We start from the raw sequence: 16,593 nt of genomic DNA on the forward strand, positions 1-16,593 counted from the left end.
GTGCAGGGGACATGGGTTCGTGCCCCGATCCGGGAAGATCCCACGTGCCGCGGAGCGGCTGGGCCCGTGAGCCATGGCCGCTGAGCCTGCGCATTCGAAGCCTGTGCTCCGCAACGGGAGAGGCCACAACAGTGAGAGGCCCGCGTACCGCAAAAAAAAAAAAAAAAAAAGAATCTGAAAAAGAATATACTATGTATCTATAAATATAGATAACTCAATCACTTTGCTTTACACCTGAATCTAACACATTGTAAATCAGCTATACTTCAATTAAATAACAGCATAAAACTATACTCTGAAGCTATAAAACATCGTTAAAAGAAATGAAAGAAGACATAAATAGAAAGACATCCCATGTTTATAGATCAGAAGACTTAATATTGTTAAGATGGCAATACTCCCCAGATATATAGATTCAACAAAATCCCAGTTGGCTCCTCTGTCAATAAAATTGACAAGCTGATCCTAAAATTCATACGAAAAGCAAGGGACCCAGAAGAGCCAAAAGATCTTGAAAGAGAGGAGTAAATTGAAGGACTCACATTTCTTGATTTCCTTTTGTTTTTTGGCTGCACCACACAGCATGCAGGAATCTTATCTTGGTTCCCTGACCAGGGATTGAACCTGCACCCACTGCAGTGGAAGTGTGGAGTCTTAACCACTGGACCACCAGGTAAGTCCCCACATTTGTTGATTTCAAACCTGCAAAACTAATGAAGACTCATGGTGCTGGCATAAGGACAGATGTTTGGATAAATGGAATAGATAGAGAATCCAGAAATAAATCCTCACATTTATAATCAACTGATTTTTTGACAAGGATGCCAACACAATTCAATGGAGAAATAGTCACTTCAAGAAATGGAACTGGAACAACTGGAGAGCCACATGCAGAAGAATAAAGTTGGGCTCCTACCCCACCATATAAAAAAATTAACTCGAAATGAGTCCAAGATTAAATGTAACACCTAGCACTATTTAACTCTTGTAAGAAAAAATAGGAGTAAGCCTTCATGACTTTAGATAAGCATTGGTTTCTCAGATGTAGCACCAATAGCACAAGCAATAACAACAAAAATACATACACTGGACATCATCACAATTAAAAATGTTTGTAAATAATGTTTCTAATGAGACTGGTATGTAGAATATATTAAGAACTGATACTCAATAATAAAAAGGAAAATAACCCAATTTTTGAGTGGACAAAGGATCTGAATAGACATTTCTCTGAAGACATACAAATGGCCAATAAGCACACGAAAAGGTGATCAACATCATTAGTCATAAGGGAAAAGCAAATCAAAACCATTATGTCACTTCATATCCACGAAGATGGCTATAATTAAAAAGTCAGATAATAACAAATGCTGGAGACAATGGAGAAACTGGAACCCTCACACACTGCTGGTGTAAATATAAAATGGTACAGCTGCTTTGGAAAACAGTTTAGCAGTTCCTCAAAAGGTTAAACATAGAGTTACCATACGACCAGCAATTCCATTCCTAGGTATATACTTAGAAGAAATGAAAATATATACCCACACAAAAACTTGTACACAGATGTTCAAAGCAACATTAGTTATGATAGCCAAAAAGAGGAAACAACCCACATGTCCATCAACTAATGAATGGATAAATTCAACATACCATATGCATACAATGGAATATTTCGTAATAAAAAGAAATGAAGGCCTTCCACCTCACTGCACTCCTGAAAGCAGGATGGGTCATGAGCAACTATACTAGAGCTACCTGCAAAAATTCAGCCAAGGTTCCTGATCTCGCCACATCAGCTCAAACCAGCATGGTCTGATCTGGAAATATTACCTCAATATATGCCGCCAGTTTTTCCATCAGTACACGAAAGATATAGGCTTCATCAAGCTGGATAAAATGACACTCCTTGAACGGATTATCCAAGACATACACCCAATAAAAGAAATAATGCTAGTTCTTTGTACATAATTTTTTTTTCAAACTTTAAAAAAGGGAGAGGGATGAAGCACTGTTACATGTTACAATGTGGATGAAGTCTGAAAACATTATTCTAAGTCAAAGTCAGTAACAAGAGATCATATATTGTATGATTCCATTTATACGAAATGTCTGAAATAGGCAAATCAATAGAGACAAAATAGATTAGCAGTTCTAGGGCTGAAGCGGAAAAGGGATTAGAGTTAAGAGGTACAGGGTTTCTTTGGGGGATGATAAAAATGTCCTAAAATCAATTGTGGTGAATTTACTAAAAGCCACTCAACTATGTAAACGGGTGAACTGTATGTGAATTATATCTCAGGAAGGCCATTTTTAAAACACTGGGATAACAGGTAAATTTTTCCTAACTTTTTCTTTTACCATTTAATAGTAAATGCAAAAAAACCAAATCACTGAGGAAAAAAAAATTTTCAAAGTGGAATATCTTTAAAACAATATACTCTCAGAAGAAATGATAACTATGTGACATGATAGACATATTAGCTAATGCTACAGTGGTGATTATATTGCAATATAGAAGTAGTGAATCAACATGGTGCACACCTTAAACTTACCCAATGTCCTATGTCAATTATATCTCAAATTAAGAAAACAAAAACAAAACCCAACGTGCTTCCAGCTCAGCAGGAATTTCCAGGAAAATGTACCAGGTAGGCCCAGGCAGCAGTGATGGAGCAAGTAGCAGCCTTGCGAGATGACCACTTTGCAGAAGACACAATGTCCTAGAATATGTGTCAGTAATTTAAGAGATATAATTACAGTTTATCTTTACCACTGCTTCAACCCAATGGCAAGGATCACCCACAACGATGATGGAAATTAATAAGGCATTATTCTAAAAATAAAACACTTTTAAAAGTACAGAGGTTTTTTTAAAAAAATATATAACATATTTTTCCCTCATATATGACCAGTGCTGTCAGTTCTCCTGATGACAGATGTCAAAATCACTAAGGTTTTCTTGGATGAAATGATTTTAAAACATCTGCTAACACAAATGCCTTAAAATAAAACTCCAGTTAATAGACATCCTCTTTTGTCTTGATCCTTTGAAGCTATGACGTTCATTTTGTGTTGAATGGAAAAAAATAGACAATTACTTTGAGCAATCTGAAATAAAACTAAGTTTCTTGATTATTTGTAGGTTTGAAAAGTTGCCTGGGGGTTAAACTATTTAGTCTCAAATTCTGAAGTTTAGAAGACACTTGGGGAGATGATTCTTCCACCTGTTGGAACAATAAAAATGAAGTTAATTTTATAAAAATATAGTCAGTCTACCCTGTGTAATTCTATTCCCTCTGACTGCTTCTCAGAAGACATCATACATTTGCCCACCCCATGGAAGCCTGGAGCAGACCAGAGCCGTCAGCTGTCATCCTGCTTTCGCTCACTGTGGTAACGCCACTACCCACTTCCAGGACTGGCATGTAGAAGTGACTGTTTGCTAACTGAGTACATACATTTAATTTCTAAAAGTGTGGACAGGGTCCACTACATAATTTGGCAGTGCAAAATTAAAATGTGGGCCCCTTGTTCAAAAATTAAGAAGTTCAAGATGACAAGCAGAGAACATTAAAACAAGCATGGGTTCCTTCTAAGCACGAAGCCCTGTATGACTGGCTGCCCAGTCCACGACGCCAGCTGTAGGTGTGGTTAAGACGATACACTGCAAGTACACCTCAAGTATACTCTTGGTACTGTTAGTGATTCCCAAGCACCAGTCAATGGACCAGTACAGTCATGAAGAAGATTCACCACCACAGGGAAAGAGAAAAATTAGCAAAACTCGACTCATCATTCATCACGCTAAATCTGTTCAATTTAGAGGACGGTGATGGTTAATTTCATGTGTTAACTTGGCTAAGCCACAGTACCCCGATATTTGGTTGAATAATACTGTTCTAGACGTTTCTTTGAAGGTACTTTTTAGATGAGATCAACGTTTAAATCAGCCGACTGAGTAAAGTGGATTACTCTCCATAATGTAGGTGGGCTTCATCCAATCAACTGAAAGCCTTAACAGAAAAAAGACTGACCTCCCCCCAGGAAGAAGGAATTCTGCCAGCAAACTACCTTCGGAACTTTAAATGCAACATCAACTCTTCTCTGAGCCTCCTATCTGCCAGCTCACCTGCAGATTTTGGACTCTACTAATACCAGCCTTCACAATGGCATAAGCCAACTCCTTAAAATAAATTCAGATAGATAGGTTAAATTAAATAGCCTAGATAGATAGATAGATGGAGATACACCCTATTGGTTCTGTTTCTCTAGGGAACTCTGAGTAAGACAAGGACTTTCTTTATTCAGGAACTATGTAATTATGTCTTTCCTAGCTTTTTTTATTTTTAAGTAAAAATGTCATTTTCTTTCAAAAAATTCCCGAAATCCTGCTTTAAACATGATAAATTTTAGCAATATTTTACACATATGTTTTTATTTTAAGGGTCATTTTTGTCACCCATCCCTTTTTTTCTTTGATGGTGGGAAGCTAGGCAAAAGGAAAAAAAAATAATCAGGTCAACATTTTCTTTGAGGACTTTTCTCCAAACCCAAAGCTATTAATTGACAGAAAAGCAAAAGCTTTCTTCTAGGAGGGAGGGGCTCAGGTATTTTAGTCATTGGTATTTGTAGAATCTCAATACTGGTTTAGCCCTTATGTAGCAATACAAATGTGAAGGATGGATATGTGGGCAGCCCTTGTCATCGAATTTGATCTTTCACAAATGACACATCTCAATGCATCTGAAAGTCTAGAATTACGAGACAAAGAGGTCCCTAATTTATAGAAGTCCTGAAGCTTTGAATTCTAGTTTCCTCATTTCTAGGGATTCCTGTAAATGCCACATACTTGGGGCAAAACTTGTGAGAAAACTCATCCTCTTCAGTTAGAGGACTTTGCTTATACTGCTGCCATCATGCAGTGAGAACAACCCACACTGGGCAGCCCCCCAGCGTCACTCTGCGCTCCAGACCTTCAGGGACATTAGCCTCCCCCAGAGCTTAAAAGCTTTGGCAAGCTCAAAACTGATGATAAATAGTGCTGCCAATTTCTCTTCGTACCATCCTATAAACCATGATCCACCCACCCCATGTTGGTGCTAAGAAATAAAAAGCAAGAAACTTTTAGAAAAAGACTCTTTCCTTGGAACTGCTTCTGTTTTCTGCTCCAGGTCAAAAGCTTTATTTATCTCAGGGTCTTTGTAAGAGGTAACATAGTTAATTAAAAAAAAAAAAAAGATGCTTTGTTGAGATGGAAATTCCATCTCAGCAGAGTTGATCTCGAGTACTGAATGAAACTTAGAATCAGCAGTGATCCTACTATTTTGAAGAAGAAAAAAAGGGAAAACTCTTTTTTCTATGTCCACTTTTATCACTTTCTTTTTTATGGCTGAGTAATATTCCATTATATGCATGTGTATACATATATGTGTGTGTACACACACACACACACACACACACACACACACACACACACACACCACAATGTCCCCAATCCTATCTAAGGGAAACTCCTCTACTTATGCTCTGGATTTTCCCATCTCACCCACTTTAGGACTCCATTCCTACAATTATCCCCTCTCTCTGAATCATGAATTTCTTGTTTTCCATTGGACCATTCCATCAATATCCTAGGATGCTTTAATGTACCCATCCAAAATAAATAAATCAATAAATCCTTCCTTGACCATGAGTTCTCCATCCAGATACAGCCCTATCTCTCTGCTCCTTTTCTTTTTTCTTTTTCTTTTTTTTTTTTTTTGTGGTACACGGGCCTCTCATTGTTGTGGCCTCTCCCGTTGCGGAGCACAGGCTCTGGACGCGCAGGCTCAGCAGCCATGGCTCACGGGCCCAGCCACTCCACGTCATGTGGGATCTTCCCGGACCGGGGCATGAACCCATGTCCCCTGCATCGGCAGATGGACTCTCAACCACTGCGCCACCAGGGAAGCCCTCTCTGCTCCTTTTCATAGCAACCTTCAAGAACCCTGCCTCTACTGCTTCCTCCACTCTCTCACCCCCTAGTCTCCGACCAGTCCACCCTAGGTAGACTTTTGTCCCCTCCCACCACCCTAGTCTTCCTTTTCTCTCACTCATACTTCTTTTCAGTCACCTTTGCCAGTTCTTCCTCCTCTGCCAGACCTCTGAAAGTTAGGAGTACCCCCAGAACTCAGTCTTAAGGCCTCCTCCTCTATCTGTGGCATCTCCTGAAATGAACCCACCACTACATGCTAATGACACCTAAATGGACATTTCCCTCCCTAACCTACCCTGAGGCTCTAAACTTCTCTACCAACCACTGCCTTTCTCAACAAGTCCACATATACATCTAATTAATAACTTAAACATAACATGCCGAAAGAGAACTCTCCACTTCCCCAAACCCAGTTCTCCTATTATCTTTCCCATCTCAAGAAACGGCACTACAATTCACCAAGTTGCTTCAGGCAGAAATCCAGGAATCGTCCTGGGTCACTGTTTGTTTTATCCCCTCACATCCAATCAGCAAGTCAAATAGACTCCATCTCCAACAGGCATCAAGAATCCAACCACTTCTCATCACCCTCGCTGCTCTTTCACTGCTCTCCCTGGGACAACCCTGACTGGTCTTCTTGCTTCCACCTTCCTTTCCACAGGTCACTCTCCATAGCAGAGAGATGCTTGTCAAGCATAATCAGATGATATCGCACCTTTGCTTAAAGCTCTCCAATGGATTCCCGTGGCAAGTAGGATAAGGTCCCAGCTGCCTCCTGTAGTCCTGCCTATCTCTCTGAGATCATCACATCTTCTCTCTTGCTCATTTGCTAGGCACACTGGTCTCCCTTCCCCTTCCAATAAGGTCATTCCTTCTCAGCTTTGCATGTTCTACACCCTCTGCCTGGGATGCTCTTCCTCAGGGCCTCAACCGCTGGCTTCTTTGCATCATTACTGCTCAGCTCACACGTAACCTCCTCAGCAAAGACTTACCAGACCACCATGGCAGAATAGCACCTCTTGCCCCCCTATTCCTACCAACCATGCCCTACCTCATTACCTGTATTTTCTTCATAGAATCTTTCTTGACCTGAAAACTTTTCTGTGGTATGGATTGCCTAGGACCCACTGGTACAATGTAATGGCCATGAAGCCAGGGACCTGTTTCTCTCCCTCCAACATTTAGATCAGTGACTAGCAGAGAAGCTATGTTTTTTGGTTTCTTTTTTTCAAATGCTGAAAGAGAGGAGGCAGAGAAAAGGAGGAATCCAAAAAAACCAAAAGGAAGAGATGAGGATAAGTTTGGTTCAGTTGTAGTGAATAAATGAAGACTAGATTGACTAAAGAAAAAAAAAAGGAATAGTGGGAAATAAATGATGCTGGGAAAGATGGAATCGAACAGAGAAAGGTCTCAAATGCCAAGCCAGATTGCCTGGAATTTATGCAGCAGGAACTAGGGAGCCACTGAAGCCACTGAACTGCTGAATGCCCAGTGCCTGGAATGCAATGGACAGTTGAAAACTATTTGTTGACCAAATCACCAGTGCAAAGGTGACAGCTAAAACTGAGAGAATGGGATCAGTTCTCAAGGGAAAGAAGCCCTGAGCCTGGGGGAGATGTCTCCAGTCAGAGGAAGGGAAGAAAAGGAGGGAAGACATGAAAGGGAGACGAGCCAGAGATGGACGGGAAGTGTCAGAGGGAAAGGGAACACTGAAACCAAGGGAAGGAAACGTGGCAACAGCAACTGCAGTTAAAAATGTTAACTGGGGCTTCCCTGGTGGCGCAGTGGTTGAGGGTCCGCCTGCCGATGCAGGGGACACGGGTTCATGCCCCGGTCCGGGAAGATCCCACATGCCGCGGAGCGGCTGGGCCCGTGAGCCATGGCCGCTGAGCCTGCGCGTCCAGAGCCTGTGCTCTGCAACGGGAGAGGCCACAACAGTGAGAGGTCTGCGTACCGCAAAAAAAAAAAAAAAAAAAAGTTAACTGTCGGGGGGAAAAGTCCAGAATGAGACCTAAGAAAAGGCCTCTGAAGTTGATAAGAAGATGACTGGCACCAGCCACTTCAATGAAGCTGTGGAGATAAAAATGGGACCATGGCCTGCGAAAGGAAGGGGAAGGTGATGAGGAAGAGGAGGAAAGAAGATGCAGAAAGACTAGGAAGTTTCTCCTGGCATTCCGCCTCCACCCGTCCACTGACGCTGTCCAGAGTGCCAGCCTCAAGCAGAGGGAGAAACATCCAACCAAGATCAAGCTAAGATCCACCAGGATATATAGAAATAGAGAGGAAATGGGATAGAGGTGACGGGAACACTTGTTTTTTAAGCCCTGCGGCACTACGTGGCATTAAGAAAAATACACAGTCATTTATCAGCACACTGAGGCCAACAATATTTACATAAAACCTGAACATCAGTCCTACCATAAGAATTTTGCTTGGACTTGCAGTGGCATTCATGCAACATGTTCTTTTGGACCCTCTCGATTGTGATGGATCCTCAATTGTACGCACTTCATCAGATGAAGATAATTTCCATCCTTCAGCAGAGGCAAACAGCGTGTCATCAGCCACAGAGGCCCTCCTTCTGGGGACGTAATCTGTCACCCTGTCATCTGTGGCTGTAGGGAGTGGGGATGCTGATGGATGTGTGCTGGGTCTCCTGCTGTCTTCAGAGCTCTTTGATGGGGATGCAAACTCTGCTGGAGGTGCACAGCTCTCGGAGAGCTTGTTTTGCAAAAAATGTTTTAAACGCGTTTTTCTGGGAACACTGTTTTTCATAATTGCGCTCCGAAGCTGAGACTCTTCTGCAATGACGTACACTCTGCACCGGCCCCGGGTCACCGCTGTGTACACGTGCTGCCAGTGCTGGCGGCCCGCCTTCCCAACCACATACACGACTGTCTTCTCCTCCGACCCCTGAGGGGAAATAATGCACGAAGGAGATTTAATACTGCATAATGGGTTCACGTCTCTGGAGAGTCTACGAAGGCAGAAAGGAGACAAGTCCTCAAAGTGCTCTCAAGAGCATTCTACCTGGCCAGAATATTCAAATGAATCCATCTGATGGGTTCCATTTCATTCATTATCCTGGAATTCCCATTTTCTAATTACGCTGCTAAGTTTGGGTGTCATAGATCCAGGTAGAAACCCAGCAATAAACTTTAAACCACACGCAGTGCTAAATCTTCCTTAATAAAAGAATTTGAAACGGCTGCATGGGCTTTATGTATAGATGTCTTACTCCACTGTTACTTACATAACAAAAAACAGACACCTGAAATATCTAATAATAGGAAATAGATAAATATATATATGTATATATTTATTTTTCTATATCATGTATCTATATATGTTACAAACATCAGATATGCTTTAAAATATAACAAAATTTTAAAAACTTGATACATATACATAAAAAAATGATCACAACCATGTAACACAAAATAAAATTACTCTGATCAAAAATACGAAGTGCACATAAAGATGTAACAAAAACAAAGTAAATCACAAAGCAAGAAGGGAATCCTACCAAAAATTTAACCAGTCTGTTTCCAAACAGAGGGCCTATGGATGATTTTTTTTTTCCTACTTTCCGTATTTTTCCAATGTTGAACCATTTATTACTCTTATCAAGATAAGACAAAAGAGAATGACGAACCTTTGTTTCTTGGGTGTAACAAACCAAGAACTATACTACAGGCAAGAAAAATGCTCAATGTCACCATGTAACTGTGAGAAAACAATGTCAAGGAAACAATAACAAATTGTGGCTATTCTTAGTCCCTGTATTTTCAGTGCCAACATAAACTAAGAAGGGGTTGGAGCCATTCTCTCTCCCAGCGTTCCCACATTCCTCTGCCTGAAAGAGGAATTGTGGGGAGACAAACAACAAGATGAGGCAGGGAGAAAATACACACCTGCACTAAAAAAAAACCTCATACTTACCAAGCACTTCTACCTTGCTGGACACAGAGAGTTTGAACCAACTCCTCAGATTATAAAAGTTTGATAAGTACTTCCTTCCAATGCTGCCGAATCTCAGAAATGAATGTAAATGACACTTAATTCTACAAATGTTAAACACATTTGCTAGATATACAGCACCATCCCCCCATGCCCCCATGGACTTTATACTTTACACTGTATTTTTGTAAACAGGTAAACGTCTACCTAAACTTAACTGAGTTCTTAATCATCAATTAAATATCACTGAGAAAAATCTAATAGCCTCATAATCAGTCTCCCTGTACCCACATTTACTGCAATACACTGTCTTCACAGAGAGCAGCCACAGTGCTATTTGTCAAATGCAAATCTAGTCACATCAGATTCTGCTTAAAACCCATTAATGGCTCCCAGGCTCTCAAAAAAAAAAGTCCTAACTCCTTAATATGGCTCCTACAGCCCTTCAAGAGCCCGCCTTGGCCTTCCCCCTCCTTCCTCTCCCCCTTCCTTCCCATGAGCCAGGCTCCCTCAAGCACAAAGAACTTGCTTGTGATCCTGCCTGTGCTCCCCAGTCCCTGGCCTCCATCTGGCCTACTTCCTGATCCATGTACTTTCCAGCGCCCTGTACTTCCTCTATCACAGTATTTTTACCTGACTGGACTGTCACCAACTGCCTTCTTAACTGTACTCTTCACTGGACTGTAAGCTCTGTGAAGGCAGGACCACATCTGTCTGGCTCACTGTTCTTTATCAGGTGTCTCATTGAGTGAATGAGGATAAAAATTAGACTGTCAGCCAAAGCTGTCCTCCGAAAGTGGGACATGGGCACCTACCTTCACCTCACAACCTGCTATTAATCATTTGCCCATGTCCTTAAATCTTCCTCAAATCATTAAGAACTGTCAAACTTCTTGAGGCAAGTTTTATTTATTTACTTCTGTAAATTTGTTCTAAAACTCAACTGGTATGAATAGACACAAACCATTAATGCCCTTCATGAGTTTGTGGACCTAGAATCTGAAAGTCTATATGGACCTTAGAGTGGGGGTCAAAAAACTTTTTCTGTGAAGGGTCAAAGCATCAGTATCTTAAGCTTTGTAGGCCAGATGGTCTCTATGGCAACCGCTCTGTTCTTCCTTTGTAGTGCAAGAGCAGCCATAACCAATATGTAAATGAATGTGGGACTGGGTTCCAATAAAAATTTATCTACCAAAACAGCTGGTGGACCAGATTTGCCTACCATATTGGATAACACAGTCCTAGAAGGCCCCAGGAGGTGACCTGGCCCACATCACTCCTCTAACCTCATCTCCTGTCACTCTCCCACACTGGCCTCCTTGCTGTTCCTGTTTCTCAAACCTGCTGGACAGCCTCTCCCACCTTAGAACTTTGGCCTTGGCTATTCTCTCTACCTAGAATGCTCTTGTCCCAGATATTCACGTGGTTTAACTTCATGACCTCCTTCAAATCTTTGCTCAGATGCCACCTTGTCAGTGACGCCTACCCTGACCACCTATTTAAAATTACAACTGCACCTCACTCCCACCCCTTTTCCATAGCATTTACCACCTTCTCACATAATACATAGTTTACTTATTTTTTTCAATTACATCTGTCTCTATCCTCTTCCTTACCAAATATAATCCTCATAATGTCAAGTATCATTGACTATTTCATGGACTGACCTATTACCAAGCACAGAGAAGAGAGTCTGACTCAATACATTTTTGTTGAGCTCAACTGAACTTGAAGAACAAGCTATACTGATAGAAGACAACAATCACAAATGTTCTCAGCGGTAAGAGACATTATTTCAACCATGAAATAAGAGCCAGATTCAATGAAAAGAACATTCCAAGATATCCACTCCAATCTCCACCCAGTAGTAATAAAAACCCTTCACTACTTATTTGTCTAGAAATGCAACAGAAAAACTGGATTATAAGTCTGAAGAAATCAATAGAGCAAAACATTAATGAGTTGGAAAATAGGAGAGCTGATAAGAAATTCAGGTAACCAGTTCTGGAGGTCCAATATCCATACAGTAGAAGTTCTAGAAAGAAAAAACAGAGAAATCTGAGGATGAGATAATGAAATTATTTAAGAAAATTTCCCAAAATTGAAGAATATGAGTTTCCAGAATTCCAGAGTCCCCATCATAAAAATCCATGGGAGAAATTTCTCCCAGATCTCACAGCTAGGAATATTTGCCCTTCTCAACAACTGTTTGTTTGTTCATTTACTTTAACCTAATAGACAGAGTCAACTGACTGCTTCTCTCTTCGCTTTGGGAACTTTGGCCTTAAGGGAACTTAAAAGCTGAATCTGCAGTCTACATTAACACGCAAATAGGACAGTATGCATATCAGCATTCAATCCACTCTTGGCAGTAATCCTTTTATCATGTTTAACTTTATTTTCCACTTGACATGCATTTTTCTTTTTAAATAAATTTATTTATTTATTTATTTTTGGCTGCGTTGGGTCTTCATTGCTGCACAAGGGCTTTTCCTAGTTGCAGTGAGCGGGGGCTACTTTTCATAGTGGTACGCGGGCTTCTCATTGCAGTGGCTTCTCTTGTTACGGGGCATGGGCTCTAGGCGTGCAGTCTTCAGTAGTTGTGCCACGTGGGCTCAGTAATTGTGGCTTGCGGCGCCTAGAGCACAGGCTCAGTAGCTGTGGCGCATGGGCTTAGTTGCTCGGCGACACGTGGGATCTTCCCAGACCAGGGCTCAAACCAGTGTCCCCTGCATTGGCAGGCGGATTCTTAACCACTGCACCACCAGGGAAGTCCCTGACATGCATTTCTTTATATTTTAAAAAATCATGCTCAACTGTGGGCACTTTTTGTAAGCCATTTCAAATTCTTTCTGGAACTGGGGTGGGGTAAGTTAATAAATAAAACACCATCCACTTTGGGAAAAAAACCCTATGCTAATTAATGTTTGCCTACTATTAGAGGATATAGTCTAACCTATAAAATTTTCTACATAAAAATGAAAGTGGGGGCTTCCCTGGTGGTGCAGTGCTTAAGAACCCACCTGCCAATGCAGGGGACACAGGTTCAAGCCCTGGTCTGGGAGGTTCCCACATGCCGCGGAGCAACTAAGCCCGCGTGCCACAGCTAGTGAGCCTGTGAGCCACAACTACTGAAGCCTGCACTCCTAGAGCCTGTGCTCCACAACAAGAGAAGCCACCACAATGAGAAGCCCACGCACTGCAATGAAGAGTAGCCCCCGCTCATCACAACTAGAGAAAGCCCACACACAGCAACAAAGACCCAACGCAGCCAAAAATAAATAAATAAAATAAATTTATATTAAAAAAAAAAGAAAGTGGATGCAGCCTTGTCACCAAAACAACACAATGGCAGAGAGAGGAGTTCAAAACAATGAGATAAATAACAGAGCCACAAATAACTTGTGAGAATTAAAAAATATTAAAGTTGAAAAGCAAGTTGCAGCAAATGCAATGTGGTGTCCAGAATAAGATTCTGGAACAGAAAAAGGCCATTAATGGACAAACTGGTGAAATCAAAATAAAGTGTATTTTTTAGTTAATAGTACTGTACCAATAGTAGTTTCTTAGTTTTGACAAATATACCATAGTTATATAAGATGCTAATATTAGGGAAAGCTGGGCGAAGGGTACACGGGAACTCTCTGTACTAACTTCCCAACTCTTCCATAAATCTAAAATTATTCCCAAATCAAAAGTAATTACCTCACAAGGGTAGAGGAAGGGGATACATTTATCAAAACCCATCCCACTTTGTAATTAAAATGTGTTTGTAAATTATACCCCAATAAAGTTGGTTAAATAAATAAAAAAGAAGTTGTAAAAATATATATAATCAATACAATACCACTTATGTAAAACTTGGTTACCTTGTTTCTATATGAACAGACAAATTCAGGTCAGAAATCACCTCTGAGGAGGGTGGGAAGGCCTGGGATGAGGGGAGGGCAAATGAGCCAGTTGCTTTGGGTACAAAACTTAAGAGGATACCAAGAAACTCAGCAATCAAGATAAATAAATTAAAAAAAATAAAAAACTCTCCAGAAAGTGGGCACAAAGGGAACATAACTCAACAAAATAAAGGCCATATATGACAAACCCAAAGCTAACATCATACTCAACGGTGAAAAGCTGAAAGCATTCCCTCTGAGATCAGGAACAAGACAAGGATACCCCACCTCGCCACTTTTATTAAACAGTTTTGGAAGTCCTAGCCACAGCATCAGAGAAGAAAAACAAATAAAAGCAATCCAAATTGAAAAGGAAAAAGTAAGACTGTTATTATTTGCAAATGACATGATAGTATACCTAGAAAATCCTAAAGATGCCACCAGAAAGCTACTAGAACTCATTGATGAATTCAGTAAAGCTGCAGGACACAAAATTAATATATGGAAATCTGTTACATTTCTATACACTAACAGTAAACTATCAGAAAGAGTAATTAGGAAACAATTCCATTTATAACCACTTCAGAAAGAATAAAATACCTAGGACTAAAAAGGAGGCAGAATACCTGTACTCCAAAACCTGTAAGACACTGATGAGAGAAATTGAAGACGATACAAACAGATGGAAAAATATACCATATTTTTGGATTGAATCAATATTGTTAAAATGACCATATTACCCAAGGCAATCTACAGAGTCAATGTAATCCCTATCAAATTACCAGCATTTGGTAATTTGACATTTGTGACATTTTTCACAGAACTGGAACAAAAAATTTTTAAATTCGTATAGAAACACAAAAACCCAAAATAGCCAAAACAAGTTTGAGAAAGAAGAATGGAGCTGAAGGAATCATGCTCCCTGACTTCAGACTATACTACAAAGCTACAGTCATCAAAACAGTATGGTACTGGTACCAAAAAAGACACAGATCAATCCAATAGGATAGAAAGCCCAGAAATAAACCCATGCACTTATGGTCAATTAATCTATGACAACAGAGGCAAGAATATACAATGGAGAAAAGACAGTCTCTTCAATAAGTGGTGCTGGGAAAACTGGACAGCTACATGTAAAAGAACGAAATTAGAACATTCTCTAACACCATATACAAAAATAAACTCAAAACAGATTAAAGAGCTAAATGTAAGACCAGATATTTTAAAACTCCTGGAGGAAAACATAGGCAGAACACTCTTTGACATAAATCACAGCAATATTTTTGGGGATCCATCTCCTAGAGCAATGGAAAAAAAAAGCAAAAATAAGGAAATGGGACCTCATTAAACTTAAAAGCTTTTGCACAGCAAAGGAAAGCATAAACAAAATGAAAAGACTACCTATGGACTGGGAAAAAATATTTGCAAACAATGCAACTGACAAGGGATTAATTTCCAAAATATACAAACAGCTCATACAGCTCAATATCAAAAAAACAAACAACCCAATCAAAAAATGAGCAGAAAACCTAAACAGACATTTCTCCAAAGACATATAGATAGCCAACAGGCGCATGAAAAGATGCTCAACATTACTAATTATTAGAGAAATGCAAATCAGAACTACAATGAGGTATCACCTCACACCAGTCAGAATGGCCATCATCAAAAAGTCTACAAACAATAAATGCTGGAGAGGGTGTGGAGAAAAGGGAACCCTCCTACACTGTTGGTGGGAATGTAAATTGGTGCAGCCACTATGGAGAACAGTATGGAAGTTCCTCAAAAAACTAAAAATAGGGAATTCCCTGGCGGTTCAGTGGTTAGGACTTGCACATTCACTGCTGAGGGTGTGGGTTCAATCCCTGGTCAGGGAACTGAGATCCCGTAAGCCACACAGCATGGACAAAAAATAAAGTTACTTGCATTTTTTAAAAATTAAAAAAAAAAAAAACTAAAACTAAAAATAGAATTACCATATGATCCAGCAATCCCACTCCTGGGCATCTATCCAGAGAAAACTCTAATTTGAAAAGATACATGCACCCCAATGTTCACAGCAGCACTACTTACAATAGCCAAGACATGGAAGCAACCTAAATGTGAATCGACATGAATGGATAAAGAAGACATGGTATGTCACGGAATACTACTCAGCCATAAAAAAGAATGAAATAGGGAATTCCCTGGCGGTCCAGTGGTTAGGACTCGGTGCTTTCACTGCCGGGCCTGGGTTCAATCCTTAGTCAGGTAACTAAGATCCCACAAGCTGCACGATGCGGCCAAAAAAAAAAAAAAGAAAAAGGAATGAAATAATGCCATTTGCAGCAACATGGATGGACCTAGAAATTACCATACTAAGTGAAGTGAGTCAGAGAAAGACAAGTATATGATATCACTTACATGTGGAATCTAAAAAAATGATACAAATGAACTTATTTACAAAACAGAAACAGTCTCACGGACATAGAAAACAAACTTATGGTTACCAAAGGGGGAAAGGAAGGGGTGGGGAGGGATAAATTAGGGATTTTGAATTAACAGATACACTCTACTATATATAAAATAAACAACAAGGACCTTCTATATCGCACAGAGCACTACTGATATATTCAATATCTTGTAATAACCAATAATGGAAAAGAATCTGAAAATATATATACATATATATTTACACGTATAACTGAATCACTTTTGTATACACCTGAAACATTGTAAGTCAACTATATTTCAGTTTAAGAAAATAATTTAAAAGTTAAAATTTAGAGC

General features: G+C 40.1%; 1 protein-coding gene and 1 pseudogene across 1 annotated transcript in view; one reads left to right on the top strand and one right to left on the bottom strand.

Moving 5' to 3' along the window:
* The first annotated feature begins 1,725 nt into the window (after window positions 1–1,725).
* On the top strand, window positions 1,726–1,968 carry LOC136131365 (small ribosomal subunit protein uS14-like; annotated as a pseudogene).
* A 1,151-nt stretch (window positions 1,969–3,119) lies between these two features.
* HELB (DNA helicase B) overlaps window positions 3,120–16,593 on the bottom strand; it is a 41,157-nt gene continuing 27,683 nt past the window's right edge. The window contains exons 12-13 of the mRNA XM_065887992.1: window positions 8,393–8,887; window positions 3,120–3,224 (exon numbers count right to left, since the gene is read on the bottom strand). Coding sequence (XP_065744064.1) covers window positions 3,120–3,224; window positions 8,393–8,887 — 600 coding nt within the window. The remainder of the gene's footprint in view (window positions 3,225–8,392; window positions 8,888–16,593) is intronic.

The sequence above is a fragment of the Phocoena phocoena genome, chromosome 11 (genome assembly GCF_963924675.1).
Source record: "Phocoena phocoena chromosome 11, mPhoPho1.1, whole genome shotgun sequence".
In the NCBI taxonomy this organism is placed as follows: Eukaryota; Metazoa; Chordata; class Mammalia; order Artiodactyla; family Phocoenidae; genus Phocoena; species Phocoena phocoena.